Source organism: Lampetra planeri, chromosome 46, assembly GCF_965212315.1.
Source record: "Lampetra planeri chromosome 46, kcLamPlan1.2.h2, whole genome shotgun sequence".
Classification (NCBI taxonomy): domain Eukaryota; kingdom Metazoa; phylum Chordata; class Hyperoartia; order Petromyzontiformes; family Petromyzontidae; genus Lampetra; species Lampetra planeri.
In genome coordinates this window covers 8,620,978-8,643,252 of record NC_136152.1, presented here as the reverse complement: position 1 = coordinate 8,643,252, position 22,275 = coordinate 8,620,978, and the positions used below count along the sequence as shown (strand labels likewise).

The following is a 22,275-nucleotide window of genomic DNA, read 5'->3' as shown; positions in this document are numbered from 1 at the left end:
TCACTCCACCCACCCACCCACCCACCACCCACCCACCCCACCTCACTCACTCACTCACTCACCCACCCACCCACTCACTCACCACCCGCCCACCCACCCACTCACCACCACCCACTCACCCAACTCCACTCACCCAACACCCACTCACCACCCACCCACCCACTCACCCACCACCCACCCACCACTCACTCACCCCCCAATCACTCACCCACTCACCCACCCACCACCCACCCACCCACTCACTCACCCACCCACCCACTCACTCACCACCCACCCACACCACCCACTCCACTCACCCACTCACCTCACCCACTCCACCCACTCACTCACCCACCACTCACCCACCCCACTCACTCACCCCACCCACTCACATACCCACCCACCCACTAACTCACCCACCCACTCACTCACTCACCCACCACTCACCCACCCACTCACACCCACTCACTCACCCACCCACTCACCCACCCACCCACCCACTAACTCACCCACCCACTCACTCACTCACCCACCCACTCACCCACCCACCCACTCACCCACTCACTCACCCACCACACTCACTCACCCACCCACCCACCCACTCACTCACTCACTCACCCACCCACCCACTCACTCACTCACTCACTCACCCACTCACTCACTCACTCACTCACCCACCCACTCACTCACTCACTCACCCACTCACTCACCCACCCACCCACCCACTCACCCACACACCCACTTACCCAAACACCCACTCACCCACCCACTCACCCAACCATCCACCCACTAACTCACTCACCCACCCACTCAATCACCCACTCAATCACCCACTCACTCACCCACCCACCCACTCACCCACCCACCCACCCACCCACTCACCCACCCACCCACCCACCCACCCACTCACTCACTCACTCACTCACTCACTCACTCACTCACCCACCCACTCACTCACTCACCCACTCACTCACTCACCCACCCACCCACCCACCCACCCACTCACCCACCCACCGACCCACCCACCTCACCCAACCATCCACCCACTAACTCACTCACCCACCCACTCAATCACTCACTCACTCACCCACCCACCCACTCACCCACCCACCCACCCACCCACCCACTCACCCACCCACCCACCCACCCACCCACTCATTCACTCACCCACCCACTCACCCACCCACCCACTCACCCACTCACCCACCCACCCACCCACTCACCCACTCACACACCCACCCACCCACTCACCCACTCACCCACCCACCCACCCACTCACCCACCCACTCACCCACCCACCCACCCACTCTCCCACCCACCCACCCACCCACTCACCCACCCACCCACCCACCCACTCACCCACCCACCCACCCACCCACCCACTCACCCACCCACTCACTCACCCACCCACTCACTCACTCACTCACCCACTCACTCACCCACCCACCCACCCACTCACCCACCCACCCACTCACCCACTCACCACTCACCCACTCACTCACCCACTCACTCACCCACTCACACTCACCCACCACCCACCCACTCACTCACCCACCCACCCACTCACCCACATCACCACTCACCCACTCCACTCACCCCACTCACCCACCCACCCACTCACCCACCCACTTACCCACTCACCAACTCACCCACCCACCCACCCACTCACCCACCCACCCACCCACTCACTCACTCACCCACTCACCCACCCACTCACTCACCCACCCACTCACTCACTCACCCACTCACTCACTCACCCACCCACTCACTCACTCACCCACTCACCCACCCACTCACTCACCCACCCACTCACTCACTCACCCACTCACTCACTCACCCACCCACCCACTCACCCACTCAATCACCCACGCACTCACCCACCCACTCACTCACAACCTCACTCACCCACTCACTCACCCACTCACCCACCCACTCACTCACCCACTCACTCACTCACCTACCCACTAAATCACTCACCCACTCAATCACTCACCCACTCACTAACTCACCCACTCACCCACCGACTCACTCACTCACCCACTCACTCACCCACTCACTCACCCACTCAATCAATCACTCACCCACTCACCCACTCACTCACCCACCAACCCACCCACTCACCCAACCACCCACTCACTCACCCACCCACTCACTCACTCACCCACCCACCCACCCACTCACCCACTCACCCACCCACCCACTCACTCACTCACTCACCCACCCACCCACTCACTCACTCAACCACCTACTCACTCACCCACTCACTCAATCACTCACTCACCCACTCACCCACTCAATCAATCACTCAATCACCCACTCACTCACTCACCCACTCACTCACCCACCCACCCACTCACTCACCCACTCACCCACCCACTCACTCACTCACTCACCCACTCACTCACTCACCCACTCACTCAATCAATCTATGTGTGTCTGTAAGTCGATGTGTGTGCGTGGGTCCCTGTGTGTGTGTGTAAGTCCCTGTGTGTGTGTCTTTGTAGATATGTCTGTCTTTGTAAGTTCATATGTGTGTTTGTGTAGGTCAATGTGTGTGTGAGTCTATGTACCATCGGACACTCCACGCGACGCTCACAACAATGAGCGGAGCGCCGGGTGTCTAAAGCACAGCAAGTTGGCACAGTAGGGGGCACAGGTGCTGCATCAGCCAGTCGTCTCAGTCAGTCGACCTGTGCCATCTGCCTCTGCCCCGTGACCTCCTGCCAGCGGGCGTTCGACACTTCACGTGGCCTCAAGGTGCACATAGCCTGCCACAAGCGTTGTGGTTACGTCACCGCCACTTAGTGGCGAATGGCGGTTGTTGTTGAGTCAATGTATGTGTGAGTCGATATGTGTAAGTATATGTGTGTGTTGAAGTCAATTTGTGTGTGTAACTACATATGTGTGTCTAAAGTCGATGTGTGTGTGTGTGTGAGTCCATATGTGTGTGCGTGTAAGTCGATGTGTTTCTATGTGTGTGGGTAGATGTCTGTGTGTAAGTCCATGTGTGTCTGCCTTTTTCGCCCGGGCAACGCCGGGTACTTACTGCTAGTACCCTATATAATCACGGTTATCTAAACAGCTCTCTTTATTCACTACGGTAATTTTGCTGTGGCCGTTCCACCTGAAGACGGAGGCTTGTGTTGCTTCAGAAACGTCGTGATTTTATTTAGTTGTTTTTATTTAAAACATTTTTTTACCTACGTGACTTTACCGAAAAAATAAAAAAAGGATGGATCCTTGTAGTCATGAAAACTTCAAATCTAGAATTAATACCCTCTACGGGGAGGATTTCCACTTATCTGTTAAGAGTTTTTAACAGATGAGACAAGAAGTCACAGCTTATCGAGGCGCTAACCTTCCTCAAGAGATGCTGCGACAATAAGGTAGGTAATACCCATCGCCTTCACACTCACATTTGCTGCTGTGTCTTCGCCGAACGCTAAACGGATTTTGTTTAAATCTAGCCTATCACTAATCTCAGAGAGAATAAGATTGCTCCGATTTGAACACGATAATTTAGACAAGAATCTCTTACAATCACATTTAATGTTAACACAAAAATGTCCCCTTCCGATTGGGACCGTGTTGACATGACAGCCTCCTCTGCCGATTCATTGTCAACCAAATGTAAAGCTAACTTGATCGCTAAATTCAACCTCCTTCCAAAGAAGCCAGAACCACACATTACAAAGCTATGTCAACAAAATTGTTATTAATCAGAGTAATATCCCAATTTCTGACAATCTAAATCGGTACTAAAGGGCTTAATTTCGCAGTTACCCCTAAACATATCCCAGTGGAGGATATAATCTCCCAAGTCGATGCAGCCCTCAAAGGCTTAGGACACATCCAAACGGACGTTGCTAGAGCTGAAATAGCCACTATCCTTAAAAATGCTAAGAAACCCATTAGCAACATCAGCAAAAATGAGTGCTCTGAACTCGCAATTTGAAAAAGAGGGATGACAGTCATCCTCTCAGCCGACAAGGGCAATGCCACTGTCATCATGGATAAAAACACATACAACAACATCCAGGACCTACTCAATGATGGCAGCTACTCCAAAATCAATAGAGATCCGACTAACAGCCTAACTACAAAAACCAACAAGAACATCACTAGTTAGACCTCCCTAATCGAACCAATCAAACGGCTCTCCCTAAAACCCTCAGCTGCTAGACCACCCAAATTCTATGGTCTTCCCAAGATCCATAAAGGTACCCCACAACTTACCTACCTACAAACTACCCCATTTTCTATCAGATACTCTGCTTTCCTTCACTGGCAAGACCACTTCAGCAGTACTTAACTCAACTCACTTGGTCTCTCTAGTCAAGGATATTTTACTGTCTCCTGATGTCCTCGTCAGCTTTGATGTGGTCTCTCTATTCACCAAGGTTCCGGTGCCTGACACCATAACAATAATTGAAGACTTAGTCCATCATGGACTGAACCCTGATGTCCCTGCGCTGATTAGGCATTGCCTCACCAACACATACTTTACCTGGAATGGTACCTTCTACAAACAAAATGAGGGTACCCCTATGGGTTTCCCCTTTATCACCAGTGATAGCCAATGTTTTCATGGAGAAATTTGAAACAGACACTATCCAGACATCCACCCTGCATCCTTCCCTGTGGAAGAGATATGTGGATGACACTTTCGTCATTTGGCCACATGGCCTCCCGGCATTGAACCAATTTCTCGACCACATCAACTCCATACACCCATCCATCAAATTCACCATGGAAGTGGAGAAGGATGGCAAGTTACCATTCTTGGATGTTCTGTTTGAGAGGAGGCCCAATGGCTCTTTGGGACATTCTGTCTACAGGAAGGCCACCCATACAGATTCCTATCTGAAGCCTGATTCCCACCACCATCCGGCACAAAAAAATTCCCTCATCAAAACACTATACCATAGGGCCCACTGCATCTCTGACCAACACCACCTGGCCCTTAATATGAATGGATACTCGGACCGTACTTTCTGCCAAGCTGTTTCTCCTACCGTGGAGAATCAACCTCCTGAGACTCCGATCAAAATCATTACGTTGCCATACATAGCAGGCGTTACCAAAATGATTTCCAAAATTCTAAACAAACACAAGATCCAGGTCCGATTCAGTACAGTACACAAAATCCGTGATCTGATCCCATCCGTAAAGGATGTCATTCCTGACTGGTGTCTACAAACTGAGTTGCATCTGTGGTGATTGTTATATCGGGGAAACGAAACGACATATTTCTGACCGCATTCGTGAGCACAAGTCAGATTTGAAAAACGGTAGGATGAATTATTCGGCCGTAGCTGACCACTGTTATAACACTGTGGGTTCTCATGATATTGTGTTCTCCGATACCAAAGTACTCTGCAAGCCTCCTGGATACTACCAGAGATTTGTCCATGAAGCCATCCAGATATACAAACATAGACATAACTTCAACCGAGAGGATGGATTCAAATTGAGCAATCATTGGAAGGATGTCATTAACCAAGTTAAATTTTAGCTGCCTTGCAGTTTCCAGTCTTTTACTCCCAGCTTTACACACTACCATCACTAAGAAATTTGACTCCAAGCCCTGCTTACTCCCATCACATGGAAATTTGCCGCACGTTGTTTGGAGCATGCAAGCTTAGCTCCCTAGCAACTCTAATGTACTCCCCTGCAGCATAACAAAGGATGTCATTAATCGGCTTAACTTAGCTTTCTTATTAACCAGCTCAACTTCCGTCCCGTGCGTCATAAAGCTTTAGTTTAAACTCCATGCGCACCAATACAGTATATAATTTAACGTTGGGTTTGTCTATGGCAGTATATAGTACGGCGTAGACTCGTGTGATGTAAGAGAATACAGTTTAGATGGAAGCATATTATATATTTTTACGACGTAGAATTGTAATGTATTACTTACTGTTAGTAACTCAGCTTATTGTAGAGTATATTTAGTATACTGATGATACTATGTAGTTTATACTTTAGTTGTTTACGTGGTGGTTTTAGTTACTGCAGCTACATACTATTAACACTCCTTCCCTTTATTAATGCTACCCCTATCCCCCTCCCTTTGATGCTGCTAATCCTGCATAATGCACGGGCATAAGTAGTACTATTCACAAACCTGCATTTCCCATAGCCCCTCCCTTTGATGCTGCTAATCCTGCATAATGCACGGGCATAATTAGAAATAATCACATACCTGCATTTCCCATATCCCTTCCCTTTGATGCTGCTAATCCTGCATAATGCACGGGCATAAGTAGTACTAATCACATACCTGCATTTCCGGAGTGAAACAGGAGGAGGCCACGCTGGGCAGGACGGAGAGAGTGGCGCGGTCGCCACGCGGTGGGAGACGTCGACACCGTCAGCCATCGGTGTCAGACGCAGAGAGCTAGCGGCTGTGGGAGGCTAGCTGTATACGGGGCAGCAGTGAAGCTAGAGAGCAGAGCAGCGGTGTGGCTGCAAGGTGGAGCAGCAGGGAGACTGCATATCGGAGCAGCCGAGTGGCTGTGGAGAGATCGTCGGGAGGGACGCGGGCCTGAGCGAGGACGCCGTGGTAACGAGATTCTACGAACCCAATAAAGGACAACGGAGATCGACATCTGAGAGTCCTTAATTACATATATGCTCCAAGCACGTGTGCTGTTTCATTCAGACGCTGTCGCCTCGACAGACCTGGTTTTCACCTGAGGACGGCTGCTTGCGTTGTGGCCGAAACGTCGTGAGAATTGTTTTATTATGTTTTATTTTTATTATTTTATTACTTCCCTTCTACGTGACTTTACCGAAAGAACCAAGAAGATGAATCCCTGCAGTCACGAAAGCTTTAAATCGAAACAGTAATTTTGCTGTGGTGGTTCCACCTTAAGACGGAGGCTTGTGTTGCTTCCGGAACGTCGTGATTTAATTTAGTTGTTTTTCTTTTAACAAAAAAATTACCTATGTGACTTTACCGAAAAAAGTACCTCTCTCCATTTATACCCACTACATTAGTATTACAAATACTTCCTTTTTAATGTTTTGGTTGATGTAGGGTAACATAAAACAAAAGTAGGGAGTGTCATCTTATAAATCATGAACCAAACCCTAGTTTTCTCCGTATAGTCCATGGGCCCAGACCAAAAAAATCACTTATTGGTACCACCTGAGGTGACGAAGTCTGGTAATGATTTTTGTAATCCTCCATGTGTGTGAGACATATTCTGATATAACCTTTGCGAAGTAGCAGCTTAGTTGTAGTTACCATGACTTTAGGCATCCGGAAGGATGAAATGGGCATTACTGAAAAACTACCTAGACCAATGCCAGTTAGGTCACAAACTGGTCTTTATTGGTCTAAATACACAATGAAAACACAGGATAATAAGGAATACCATAGTGAGGTAAGGAACTACTTGAATATAATAAACATTAACATTCACATATAATTAGTCAATGATACATATAATCCCATATATATTGTTAGTGATGGGTATATGTGAAGGTTACATTATTGTTATCAAGCTGTGTACTTAGATGGTGTTAACAAGGGTAAACAAGTCCAGAATCACCACACTGTGCATCAATGTATAATACTACTACTACCGGAGTAATACCATCAGAATCACCACCCTGTGTCACTCATCAAACTGCTCGTCTATCTCGTCATCTGACTCCCCGAGTTCAAAATCAGGTTCTGGATCATCCTGCAGGTTTTGGTTACTGCAGGTCTGTAACCTGCACGTCTGTGCATGTCAGTCCATTTAACAGGCACGTGCAGCTTGGCATTTTGCATGAACGCACACACTTGCATGCTAGTAGTTTCAAAACCACACCTGGTACAGGTGGGAAGCGCATCCAGTAAATGGACAGCTTGCCATCATTGTCTGTCCATCCATACTCAGTAGGGCTTGGCACCACAAGATTAGCCTGAAGACAGCACTTCCAGATTGCTGCCTGATAGTTGGCTCGTTGAACATGCATGAAGAGACAGTCTCTACATGGTGGCAGCTGGCTGGAATCGACTTGTCCCCTTTTGGTGCAGAAGAGCTGGTAGCGCAGATCATTCACCTCACCAGTGCTATTATCAACATACATGCGACAGGTGAACTGCTCAATTTTCTGGAACAGCTCATCACTCACAATCTATGACTGCCCCAGTCGACTAAAAGTATCTTGGCAGGAAGTGTCCTTTCTCACCATCTTCAGGGCATTCAGCTTCCCTCGACCGGCGAATGAACTGACAGTGTCGCAGCCTGTGAAGGCGTGTAAGCCAATTAGGCTGTCACAGATGCTGTCTCCAAGTGACCTTGCCAGTTTGCTGATATCGACAAACTGTGTGCGGTTGTGTCCCACACTTCTCGTAGATGAGATAGGTGATGTCCTTCTGGAAGCCAAGACAAAGCACCATGCCATCACTGTCCTCAGCTGTGATGATAACTGCCTTTGAGCCCACATTTGCTGCATGCAATGCATGCAGGAGCAGACAGGTGTCAGCTTCTTCATGCGTGGAGTGCAGCTCTGCTACTTCCTCACACTCATCTTCTGTCAACTTGTAGCAGGTTTCCTCACAGGTCATGTAACAACACATTGCCATGCATAATTTCTCTGTATAGTGGGAGTTTCCACTCTGTTTAACACGTAGGCTTTCGCGACCAATATTGTTCATAATCAACGATTTTTGGGTTTAGATCGCGTTATTTATAAATGTGTCGTAACCCTCCACCACCCGACACGGCCAATCAGTAAAAAAATGTCACGTTGACAAAAGACAAATAGTTCACTGCTTTAGCCCACCGGTGTGTTGAAGCGTGAAACCACAACATTTACAATTTGAGTACGACGTTTCGCTGGTAATTGCAGAATGGCGAATTGCCCGATGATGCTGGATGCAATTACCAGCGAAACGTCGTACTCAAATTGTAAATGTTGTGGTTTCACGCTTCAACACACCGGTGGGCTAAAGCAGTGAACTATTTGTCTTTTGTCAACGTGACACTTTTTTACTGATTGGCCGTGTCGGGTGGTGGAGGGTTACGACACATTTATAAATAACGCGATCTAAACCCAAAAATCGTTGATTATGAGTTTCCACTCTTCTACCAGAAACTTGATGACTGGTCTTGTTGGATGGACTGCACAGGAATTTTCTCCACTGCTGGACATGGTGTCCTCCGGCAAGGTTATTGTACTGGAGAGTGGTGTCTGCACCCCGGTTCAATCGATCAGCATCTTTGCTCGAAGTCTGTCGGTAGACATCAAAAACATCAATCCTCTCACTGTGCCCCCTCGTGGAGGACCTGGGTCAAGGCTGACTCTGCCACCTGTGCAAAGGTTTTGTTGTTGCCATTCATTTTTTGACTAGGCTCATCCCATCAATGATGGAAGTAGATGGGGTTTTGATGTCTTCTGCAGGAGACATTTTCTTTTCAAGCTCTCTGGAAAGTGCAGCCTTGTTTGTTTTTCGTCAGGACCCATCAGCTTTTGCCAGTGCCCATGGCAGTGGGCCCAGTGGGTAGGAAAGGACATCCTTCATATTCACCTTCCTGCTTTCAGCCACCAGGATCATGTGACTGAACAGGTTTCTATCTGCCTTCAGAACCACATCCCGTGCTTTCTTTCCATATGCTGTTTTTGTGCTATTGGAGAATGTCTGCATAATGCATGGGCATTAGTACTAATCACATACCTGCATTTCCCATAAATATGCTAAATTCCTCTTGATATGCATATTCTTTTGTCAAGGCGCCATTTTCCCCCCTTCCAACCCAGCTTATATATATGCTCCAAGCACGTGTGCTGTTTCATTCAGACGCTGTCGCCTCGACAGACCTGGTTTTCACCTGAGGACGGCTGCTTGCGTTGTGGCCGAAACGTCGTGAGAATTATGTTATTGTTTTTTTATTATTTAATTACTTCCCTTCTACGTGACTTTACCGAAAGAACCAAGAAGATGAATCCCTGCAGTCACGAAAGCTTTAAATCGAAATGTCTTCAGACTTTTGTCATCTTGTCGTGGAATTTCACAGATGGTGGGTCCTCAGCACACCTCGTTTACTTGAATACCTGGTACCTCAAGAGCTCTCAAAAGATCCCTGTCACATCAGGTGGAGCCATAGTGCCAGTGGAGAGGCTAACCAGATCTATCTCATCAGGGGACATAGGGTTGATCCAGTTATTCTCAATAAGGCCAATGAGAGACTGAACATCTGCTTTATCTCTTTTGATCCTTGGACCCTGTAGATCTGGATGGGACAGTTTGGACCTGCCTTGACCTATCAGGTCTCTCAGCTGTCTGCGGTACATGCTTCTGTACTCAGCTGTTAGGTAATATTTGGTCACGGCTCCTGGCTTAAAGCTGAATCCCTTTGTCCCTCCAGCTGTATGGGTGTCTTTGTTCACCGTTTCTTCTATAGCTTGGTCAACAAGGATTCGGCCAAAAAGATTGGTGGAGCCCAGTTGAACTGAGAAGCCTCCTTCCATGAATTCCGTGTACACATCTGGGTGTGTGATGGGCGGCTGAGATATCTGGGCGTAGTAGTAGGGGAAGTAGCGTGCATAATTCATCTTATCATAAGCGAAGCACCATGGGATCATTGCTCAAATTCTTACCAAGTGTAGCATCCAGTCTCCCTCTCTGGATGCTCGGATGAGCCCCAACAATATTTCAACCATGTCCAAATAGAACATCCAGAAGGTCGAGAGGCTGCTGTTTCCACCTCTGAGGAACTCGCAGTAGACTTCAAACAGTTACATGTGTGTACATGAGCTGTCCTCGAGGACATCCTTCAAAGCTGCTTGTGAGACTTCTTTCCTCAGGTTGTCAATGGTCCACAGTATCTCATCCAGGGGAACTATGCCGTTCGTGCGAGTTGCTTCCAACCAGGACAGGAAACCATCCTATGTCAGTCGCATGAGAGCTTCATACAGGCGTTTGTGTCATCACACTGCCCTGTTGCACTTGCGGCCATCTATAAATATATAAAAACATCCCTCTGAACATTTCTAGATATTCCAAGTAGGAAGCAGTATGCTATGTGGCTTTACCTATTATGAAACATGAGTTGTCAAACTCGGAATGCAAAATGTAATTTTGAGAAAATCACAATGCCAATTCTGGCATTGTGGTGCCAGTAGCAATGAGATTTGAGAGTTATACTTGTGTTCCCCCTCTTATTACCATGACAGCAAAGTCAATAGCCATATATGACTAAGCTAGACATCTTCTCCAGAGAATAAGCTTTTCCATGATATGCAAATCAACTAGGTTATTTCTTAAAATGCTGAGACAAATTGCAATTAATGCAAAAAAACCCGCTAATTTAAGGCTGTTTACTTGGCGAAGTTTGTATAAAAATCGTAAAAAATATTTATAAAATATAGTTAGTTTTAATGATTTTAATCAATTATTACTACAAATAACAAAGTTATAACAAAGTTATTGGTAATAATAATAACAAAGTTATTGGTAATAATTTATGAAAGTTTACAATTTATAGAAGCAAAATATAAAAAATATCAAAATTGACAATTTGAACAAAAATCTTGACTTAAAGCTTTCGTGACTGCAGGAATTCATATTCTTTTGGGTCTTTCGGTAAAGTCACTTAGGTTCAAAGAAGATAACGAAAAATCTACAATGTGTCGATCGCAACACAAGCAATCTTAATCAGGAACAAAAAAGGTCATAGATTTTTAATTTTCTTTGAACATAAGTGACTTTACCGAAAGACTCAAAGAATATGAAGAAAAATCATTATTTTTTCCTGTAGTCCCTGGCCTTAACTAATAATCTTAACAAGTACATCAACAATACAGAGGGTAAAGTTAGCACTGTAGATATCTTTACTGAACAGAAATAATAGAGAACCACCAGTCATTGCCTCACCTGCCAGTAAATGATGAGCAAACAAGCTGCTATAAACAGAAGGAAAACAGATAGCACCAATCTATTCCAGACTTAACTAAGTCACTTAAATTGAACAAGCGTGAATAAATGCAAGAATATGTATGAAATACATGCCTTGGGGACAAACATCCAGTTTGTAAATTATATGTCCTAATTAACTGCAGAGGTGTTGGAATGTTTTATTTGTAAAGTCCGGGCAAATAGGCGTGATTGCGATAGGTGCAAAAACAGGTTTGCTGCGAGAAAAATTAAACCGCTACTCATTTGGAAAGGTTACCATGTATTATTTTACTTCTGTTGGTGTAACAAATAAAATGGCACCATTGAAGTGTTGCCACCTTGGGTGGTACCGATATCTGGTCTGGCCCAAGGACTAGTAATGCCTTTGAGTTTGTGGATCTGGTATTTGCCGATTGCACCTATTTTCAAGAATGTAACCTTCGCGATGGGCAAGGGTTTGCTGTATCGTATGTGGGTGTGATGTGTATGTTGTGGATGGTTTTACTGTGCGCAAATTATTGACTATATTGTGATCGTGTACTGTGTGCGCAATGTGTATGTGAAGTGAGTTTAGTGGTTGTGATGTGTGAATATTGTGTTTACAGTTAAAACAGCTATTTAAAAAAAGAGATTGGGGAGCATGCAGACAAAGCCATACAGCAGCCACTTTAAAAGTACATGGGACATCGATTAGTGCGACCGCGTTGAACGCTGATTTGTTATAGTGCTCTTTGCCCTGGAAAAATATTTTACAACGAATAATAAAATCTAAATATCTATAAAGGGCTTGCGAGAACACGCAGCAGGGCTGACTGCTATCCGTCCCCATCATTCACTCGGCCAATGAGAATAACGTATGCTGAGCCAACCAGACCCCACCATTCGATTATCATGATTCGCAGTCACGATTACATTTTTAAACCATCGATTAAAAAAATCATGAGAATAGCACAATCTCAGGCCCTACCTAAAAGAAACCTCACCAAAGCAATTTAGACGAAAAGCATCACTAAGATCACAAAGGTCCTGGAGCTCTTCTCTGAGAATTACCTGGATTGGGAGCGCAGCAGCTCCTCAAATGTCTCCCACCAATGCCTTGTAGGTGTACAGCAGAATGCACTTGTGCGTATAGTACATCATACTGTGGTTATTATAATACATTATTTAATTCATGAAATGTTTTCCATCTGCATTATTAGCATTATTACAGATACCCCAATGAAGCCCTCATATATTGCTCATAGAAAATAATGCTGTCGGGTACGTATCCCCATGTTGTATACCATGGTATAATGACCCCTTTTAACACTTATTCGATTTGTGCTCACTTCTCCAAGAATGCATGTTATGCTTTAAATGAGGTCTATAATATTCAACGGTTACCATCAAAATCACTTCATGCATAAATATCAAATTATACTCTTTGGTTCTTTCGGTAAAGTCACGTACGTATAGAATAAAATGTATACCTATATGACTTTACCGAAAGAACAAAAAAGTATGGATTCCTGCAGTCACGAAAGCTTCAAATCAAGATTATCAAATTATATTTCTAGAATATGAAAAAAGTTGACCCTATTTCATTAACACTCCACTGCAATTTCTTTTTTTTTACATCAGAATTACTAAAATCTAAACTGTCTGATTGACACCTACAGCTGCATGCATTCTTGCAATAAGAGAAGCCTATAAATAAGGTGAACTCTGTGGAGATTCTTTGTCTCATTTTCCTGGATATATATATCTTCCTGGACTCCTACTTTGCATTGTCCAAAAAGTCCATCCAAATTTCCACATCCAAAAACTTTTTGGGGTCATCTCGCTTTCCCTCACAGTCCAAATTATCCTCCTGCTTCAAAATGCCTCCATCGACCTGGAAGTTGGGTCCTGGATTCAAATCATCGTCTTCACATTTCAACGTCACTTCTTCACATTGAAACTTCTCTTTGTCACATTCCAGTTTCACTCCTGGCCACGTTTCAAAGGGGAAATTTTCTTCTGGTTCCTGTTTTATGAGAGATGGGTTAATTGAAGCACTTTCACTTGTAGATTTCACATTCAACTCCAAGTGGATCTTCTCATGACTGTTTCGGACTTCTGACCGTGGAAATGCCTCCCCACACACAGGGTACGTCAAAGGCATTTCCATTGAGTGTATTTTCCGATGTCTGTTAAGATGTGATGATCGTGAAAATGCCTTCCCACACACTGTGCACTTGAAGGGTTTTTCCCCTGTGTGTGTTCTCTGGTGAATAGGAAGATATGCCGACTGTGTAAATGCCTTGCCACACACATTACACTTGAAGAGCTTCTCAACTGTGTGAGTTTTAAGGTGAATATAAAGAGATCCTGAATCTGTAAACGGCTTCCCACACACAGTGCACGTAAAGAGATGTTCACGAGTATGTGTTTTCTGATGCCTGTCAAGATGTGAAGACCGTGAAAATGCCTTCTCACACACAGTGCAATTAAAGGGCTTTTCACCAAAGTGTGTTTTCTGATGTCTGTCGAGATTCGATGACCGTGAGAATGCCATCCCACATACAGTGCACTTGAAGGGCATTTCGCCTGTGTGCGTTTTCTGATGTCTGTTAAGATGCGACGACTGTGTAAATGTATTCCCACACATTGTGCACTTGAACGGCTTCTCACCTGTGTGTTTACTCTGGTGAATCAGAAGAGATCCTGAATGTGAAAATCCCTTCCCACACACAGTACACTTGAATGGGTTTTCCCCAAAGTGTTTTTTCTCATGTTTGTTAAGATTCGATGCCCGTGAAAATTCCTTAACACACACACTGCACTTGAAGAGCTTCTCTCCCGTGTGTAATGTCTGATGTCTGTCAAGGTTTGATGCCCGTGAAAAGGCTTTTCCACACAATGTGCACTTGAACAGCTTCTCGCCAGTGTGTGATGTCTGATGTCTATCACGATGTGATGACCTTGTAAATGCCTTCCCACACACAGAGCACTTGAAAAGCTTTTTGCCAGTGTGTGATTGCAGGTGTTTCTTCATGTTTCCCATCTGGTCCGTGCTGTATAAACAAAGGACGCTTTGGTCCTTTTTAATTCCAGTCTGTGCCGAGTCTCTCTGCTCCATGTGATTGATTCTGCAGATACATATCACATACGATATGACTACACATTACACACTCACACACAGTACATTGCACAATCTCACTCACTATCAGTCACCATGTATATGCAGAAAACCCTTCCATTCTGTGAGATTAGCTATCGCGGTTTTGGCCCAAATGTATTGAGGTTCAGTTTGCCGATCGCGCCCCCGTGATTCGACCATTCGCGGTTGACCGCAAGATTCGTGTACACATCGTTAATGTAGTCCCCCATATTGTTTCCCAAGTGGTCTAGTGCGAGTCCCAGATCACATGGCCGTTCCCATTCTCCAACAATGACGTTCAGCCGCCCGCAATTTTTCTTCCTGTTAGTGTATAATACTGTAAACAAATTATAACTGTAATGCTCGCAATGCTGCTGCCGCGGAAGATAACGTGTACAGTCGTCGACACATTTTTTTATTTTCTTTTAATACATTTACTATACAAGTTATATTTAGCACTGGAAAATATTAATCATATTTTACATTTTGACTTCAAGCTTTCGTGACTGCAGGAATTAATATTCTTTGGGTCTTTCGGTAAAGCCACATAGATAGAAAAATCATAACATTAATAAAAATAATAACAATATCACGACGTTTCGATCGCAACACAAGCAATCGTCATCAGGTGAAAAATATAGCAGGAGAGCTGCTGACTGCTAAGGCAGGAAAGAATATACGTCGGGAGCACTGCTAAGGCAGCCAAGACGAAGGGACTCTGCAAACCCACTGGCTATCAGCAAAGATTTGTTCATGAAGCCATCCAGAGATAAACACAGACAATTTCAACCGAGAAGATGGGTACAAACTGAGCAATCATTGGAAGGACGTTATTAACCAGCTTAGGTCATAACTGGCTGTGTTGTTCCCTTCCTACCTATGTGAGCAGTTATTTTCGACTGTCTGAGTTACATTCACTAACACAGCCACCGTTAGCTGTGTTAGTAAATGGCGGCTTGCCATCTTTTTCTACCTCCACGTGGCGATGGCTTTCCGAGCTCTCTCCGAGCTTACATTTACATGCAAATTTTAATTTGCTTACATTGACATGCTAATCTCTTACAATACAACGGCCACCCCCCACAGCTTCGTTTGTCAAGATTTACTCGATCTTACATTTACATGCAAATTTCATCTCTAGCTCTACCCACTGACCCTTGAGCTACACCCATCTCAAATCTTTATAATTCCCTACCTTAGCAGCGCTCCCGACATATATTCTTTCCTGCCTCAGCAGCTCTCCCGCTATATTTTTCACCTGATGATTGCTTGTGTTGCGATCGAAACGTCGTGATATTGTTATGATTTGTATTAATTTAATTATTTTTTATATCTACGTGGCTTTACCGAAAGACCCAAAGAATATATTTTACATCAAAAATACATCCTGTTTAATGTTTGGGTTGATGTAGTATAACATAAAACAAACCGTGAATCAAACCCGAGATTTCCCCACAATGGACTTGCTGATTGCGGCTATTTTCAAGAATGTAACCCCCATGACGGGCAAGGGTTTGCTGTACACAAAAACAAAGATCCTTAATATAGCTTTCAACACACTGTTATAGCAAGTGCTGTTAGCAAGCATCCATCAAAGCTGTCAGAGCACAAGATGAGGGGGTTGTGGGCCAGCACCAAGCCCAGCCACTTTTGTATCCCCAAATTGAATTTTACATACTAAACCTGGTACCCATTTTAGGCCGAGTAGACCTAGTGAAAGTCTTGGGGTGTTTCAAATATTTGTCACATATGTGGCTGTGAGCAAAAATGTAAGTATTTACAGGATTCATTGCACAGGATGATTACCGCTGTACCATTACTCGCCACATTACAAATTCACATAAGACATTACAAATTCACATAGCCTTAACATACTTTTTTGGGGGAAGTGCTATTAGCAAGCATCTATGAAGGCCGGCATGGCACACTAGGGGGTGGGGTGACCAACAACGCCCAGTCGCCCTCGTCTCCCTAGTGACAATGTTTACACACTGCACCAGGCACTCATTTAAGGTTGAGTCGACCTAGTGGAGGCCCAGGACCGGTTCAGATAATCGTAAATGGTTTTGGCCGTGAGCAGGAATCTAATTGGGCCGCCGGGTTCGTTGCGCAGGGCATTAACCCCTAAAACTTCCGCAATGTATGTAAAACTTTCACACCGTACATAGCTAACTGTGATAATTGGAAATGTGAGGGAAGGAACACAAACTGTTCTAAAGCAATGGCCAAAGGATTGGTCAACCTTAACCATTGGCCAAACTAAACATGAAAGATTAAAACAATGTTTCCAATATATACCCTTCAGCTGCTAGGCCAGAAAGCTGGCACAGTGGTAGTAATTGTGTCTTACAGCAAAAGCGATCGGTTTCGATTCCTGACTTGGGGCACATTTCTGCATGAAATTCATATTTTATCTCCCCTGTTAAGCATGGGTTGTTTTTCTCTCTTTAATTTTTGCTTTCTTCTAAAAGCTATAAGATATACATTGTAATGGGCACATACATGAGCTCTGGATATGCCAACCTGTTTGCATGTGGAAACGATACATATTCCAATAGTATCTAGGTGTAATGTCTCTTAAGTTTTTCTCTGTACATATGAATAGTAAGAGAAGACTCCAACCATTGTGTACGTTTTAACTCAAATGGGTAAAATATTTGATAAACTATACTGTTTGAAACTTGGAACAATTCGTAGAGAGTCTGTCACTGTGACACTTCTGTTGTTATTATACTTGATGTAGAACTCTCACAAGCCAGTCACTCTCTCTTCTCAAGGCTTACCTCCGTCTTAGGGGCCGTCAATAAATGACGTCACGCACCTGGGGGGGAGGGGGGTCAGACATTTGTGACGATACTCTTTGGTTCTTTCGGTAAAGTCACGTAGATGAAAAAATAATAATAAAATGAAAAGAACTAATTCTAGATTTGAAGTTTTCGTGACTGCAAGGATTCATACTCTTTGGTTTTTTCGGTAAAATGTATAAATGAAAAACAACTAAATTAAATCACGACGTTTCGGAGGCAACAAAAGTTTCTGTCTTCAGGTGGAACCGTTACAGCCAAAATCACTGCAGTAAGTGAAAAGAGCTAATAGAGAAACGCGACTATATAGGGCAAGAGGGGGGGAGGAGCCAAGGCAGGGGGGGGGGGCGCATGGAGTCGGTGGGGGGCGGGTGCTAGGCTGATTGATAACATCTATTCATTATGCAGGAGAGGGTGAGTATTGGGGCACCGTGAACAAAGGGGCAGAATTTCGATTTAAAACTTTCGTAACTGCAGGGATTCATCTTCTTGGTTCTTTCGGTAAAGTCACGTAGATGGGAAATAATAAAATAATAAAAATAAAACAATACAATTCTCATGACGTTTCGGCCACAACGCAAGCAGCCGTCCTCAGGTGAAGAACAGCGTCTGAATGAGCTCATTCAAACGCTATTCATTATGCAGGAGAGGGGGGGAGGGTGAGTATTGGGGTACTATGAACAAAGGGGCGAAAGTTGAATTGATTAATAGGAAAGCTAAGTTAAGCAATATCTAGTTCATAGGAAAGCTGTTAAGAAATTAAACAGCTAAATTAAATCACCAATACACTACACTACTATACTCTACACTACACTATATACTACGATACTATACACTACACTATTAAACAGTACACCATACACTGCTATACACTACTATACACTACACTTCTATGCTATCTATATATATAAAATCGCAAATCTGTCTGTCTGTCTGTGTGTGTGTCTGTGTGTCGCCGGACCATACGCAGTTTCATTGGACGGCGGTTGCCCCTGGCAACGGCTAGCGACGCATTCGCTGCGGGGTGGACGCCATTTTTAATTCCCGTTAAAAATATGCGCACGCATTAACACGCGACTCTGAGGTAAATTCATCAAAGTTTCACGTCCTCTTCACTCCCCTCCCACCCCAATGTGTGCAATTACTATTATAGGGTCGGTAGATAATACAATTATAGCGATTACATAGTATTATTGTAGCGCGGGGGGGGGGGGAACGCCACCCGTACCCAGCATCAGCCAGGTGGGCAATTTAGGCGAGGCTGGAGGCTCTGCACGGTACTAGGCCTCGACACCCACCACGCGACTCTGAGGTAAATTCATCAAAGTTTCACGTCCTCTTCACTCCCCCCCCACCACAATGTGTGCAATTACTATTATAGGGTCGGTAGATTATAAAATTATAGCGATTACACAGTATTATTGTAGCGCGGGGGGGGGGGGGGGGGGGGTAACGGCCCCGGTACCCAGCCTCAGCCGGGTGGGCAATCTAGGCGAGGCCGGAGGCTCTGCACGGTACTAGGCCTCGACACCCCACCACACTATAGGCCGTATATATTACTGCACAGCGGCCGAGGAGATCGTGCCTGGGGGGGGGGGGGGGGGCAGGGGTAGCAGCCCATCTGTGTATATATGTAAGGTTATTAAGAAATATATTTTTCACCCGGGCAACGCCGGGTACTTATGCTAGTACTATTATACACTACACTATACACTGCTATAAACTACGCAATACACTTAGAAACTTTGCTACACAATACTGAATACTGCACAATACACAACTATACCCGAAACACTACTATAGACTCCTATCCACTATACTATAATACACTACACTATGCAATGGTATAGACTCCACAATACACTACACTATATACTATAGAATACACTAATATAAAAAAACACTATACACTACACTATCCACTACACTATACAATACACTACCATACACTACAACCAAAGGGTAAAGGTGGAACACGCTACAGCGAAACCACTGTAGTGAATAAAGAGAGCTGTCTAGAGACACGTGATTATATGTGGTAAGCGAAGGGGGAGGAGTCAGGGGGGGAGGGGGGAGGGGTGGGGGCGGGGGACTAGCTGACTAACAGACAAGATAAGGGTAAGTGTAAGAGAAGTGAAGCAGCCAGGTCGGACCAAGCATTGGGATGCGGACACCATAGAGGCTCCTGGGCTCCTGGGCATAATGCTCCCGGGCAAATTGCCATGGGGTGGAGGGGATGAGCACTGGGGCACCATCAAAACACTGTACGTCAAATCTCTGAGTGATGGTAGTGTATAAAGCTGGGAGAAAAAGAATGGATATGACTGTAAAACTATAAAGTAGCTAAAGTTTAACTTGGTTAATTACATCCTTCCAATGATTGCTCAATTAGAATCCATCCTCTCAGTTGAAGTTGTCTGTTTGTATATCTGAATGGCTTCATGGGCAACTCTTGGTAGTATCCAGAAGGCTTGCAGAGTACCTTGGTATCGGAGAACACAATGTCATGAGAACCAGAAGTATTATAACAGTGATCACCTACGGCCGAAGAATTCGTCCTGCCGTGCTTCAAATCCGACTTGTGTTCGCGAATGCGGTCCGAAATATGTCGTTTCGTTTCCCCGATATAACAATCACCACTGGTGCAACTCAGTTTGTAGACACCAGTCAGGAATGACATCCTTTACGGATGGGATCAGATCACGGATTTTGTGTACTGTACTGAATCGGACCTGGATCTTGTGTTTGTTTAGAATTTTGGAAATCTTTTTGGTAACGCCTGCTATGTATGGCAACGTAATGACTCCGATCAAAATCATTACGTTCCTTGCAGTCACGAAAACTTCAAATCTAGAATGTGACGATGTGTGACGACGGGGGGAAGGGGGGTTGAGAAATGTGACGTCACGTAAAAATGCACATCTTTAAACAAATATTTATTGAATGGAATTGTTATAACACTACCTTTGATTAATTTTCATTATTAACTATTTGATTATTTAAATTTACTAAGGTCACCTTTTATTTATTCCATGAAGGAGCATTTTTCTTCTCCATGGGAGAATGGTTAGACGTTGATTTTATGCTAAATTTCAGCTTTCCAACGCGTTCTTTTTAATACGTGTTTTCCCCTACATCAGAGGGCAGCGCCACATTAAATACGCACTACAATTACAAAAGTTTAAAGCAATTTGAAGCATGTTTTATTTTCAAAATGGAAATATGGTTTTTGGGGGGGGGGGGGAGAGCTTTGTGACATCATATTTGAGGGGGGTCTGACTTTTTGTGACACCGTGTGACGAGGGGGGGAGGGGGGGGGTCAAAAATCAGCCAAAATCACGTGACGTCATTTATGGACGACCCCATTAACCGCCCTTCCATCTCTTTATATGCCCTTCAACTCTCTTAACTGCTCCCAACTCCTACAACTCACTCTTAACTTGCTCTTCCACCTCTTTTAACTGCCCTTCAACTCCGTGAACTTCCTTCTGCCCTTCAAATCCTTTACCCTTAACTGCAAATTAACTATCTAAACTGCACATCAACCCTCATCAACTCCCTTAACTGACTGCCTCGTGGCTATCCACTGATCACAATTCACGTCACAACCACGATCGCTGTAGGGACTGGGGGGTCTCTTCACTCAGTGGTGCTGTCAGTGTTCAGTGTCACGAGTCTCAGGTCTTATCCCGTTAATTTCCTGTTTGTGTTTCCACATTCTTGACCATGTAGCCCCCTAAATTAACCTATACACGAGACAATATCTTCTTAAGGATTTCCTTTCACTATACTACCCCTCATCATATTTAGGTTTCGACTCGGAACCCATTCACTTTTTGAATGAATTTGACTTACAAATGACGTACCATACAGCCCCTACATTTTCCTATACACGAGGCAAGAAAGAGTAAAACCTATTCTTATACTCTGATACTGGCAAGAAAGGTCCACGTCTGCATATGTTAGGCCCCACACTGGGGTGAAGTGATAAGCCAGTCGTAGACGTTACATGGGGATCAATGACAATAAAAACAAGGGCTGCAGGCCATTCCTGCAATGGCTCGGCCCTACATTTTGAAATTACAACCTGAAAATCGATTGAAAAGTTATAGTATTCAATTGCCATCCCTACGAAGAAAAATAAGCAAAACTTTACAGTACAAATACTATAATAACAACGGTAAAAACATCTCACCTCGGATCAAACTGGGAGACGAGCATAGCCACGGATTTGAGACCCTGCTCCACTTCCGAGTGCGGTGGCGCGTGGTGGGGGCCTCTCTTAGCGCGTCTCGTGCTGATGACGTCATGCAGAGTGGTGATTGCAGAGACTGAGGGAGTGGAGGGGTGAGTGAAGGGAGGGGGGGTGAAGGGAGGGGGGGTGAAGGGGGGGGGAAGTTGAGTGAAGGGAGGGGGGTGAGTGAAGGGAGGGGGGGTGAAGGGAGGGGGGGTGAAGGGAGGGGGGGTGAAGGGAG

General features: G+C 45.0%; 1 protein-coding gene across 4 annotated transcripts in view; it reads right to left on the bottom strand.

The window, feature by feature from the left end:
* Positions 1-11,788: 11,788 nt before the first annotated feature.
* Positions 11,789-22,275, bottom strand: part of LOC144733397 (uncharacterized) — a 38,629-nt gene continuing 28,142 nt past the window's right edge. Inside the window, exons 2-5 of one of the 4 annotated variants that reach the window (XM_078615310.1) lie at positions 21,996-22,131; positions 17,780-17,817; positions 16,426-16,513; positions 11,789-14,985 (exon numbers count right to left, since the gene is read on the bottom strand). In XM_078615310.1, coding sequence (XP_078471436.1) covers positions 13,632-14,975 — 1,344 coding nt within the window. In that variant the 5' untranslated portion in view covers positions 14,976-14,985; positions 16,426-16,513; positions 17,780-17,817; positions 21,996-22,131 and the 3' untranslated portion in view covers positions 11,789-13,631. Of the gene's footprint in view, positions 14,986-16,425; positions 16,514-17,779; positions 17,818-21,995; positions 22,148-22,275 lie in introns of those variants that run through there. The other 3 variants (XM_078615309.1, XM_078615307.1, XM_078615308.1) reach the window with 3 other exon arrangements.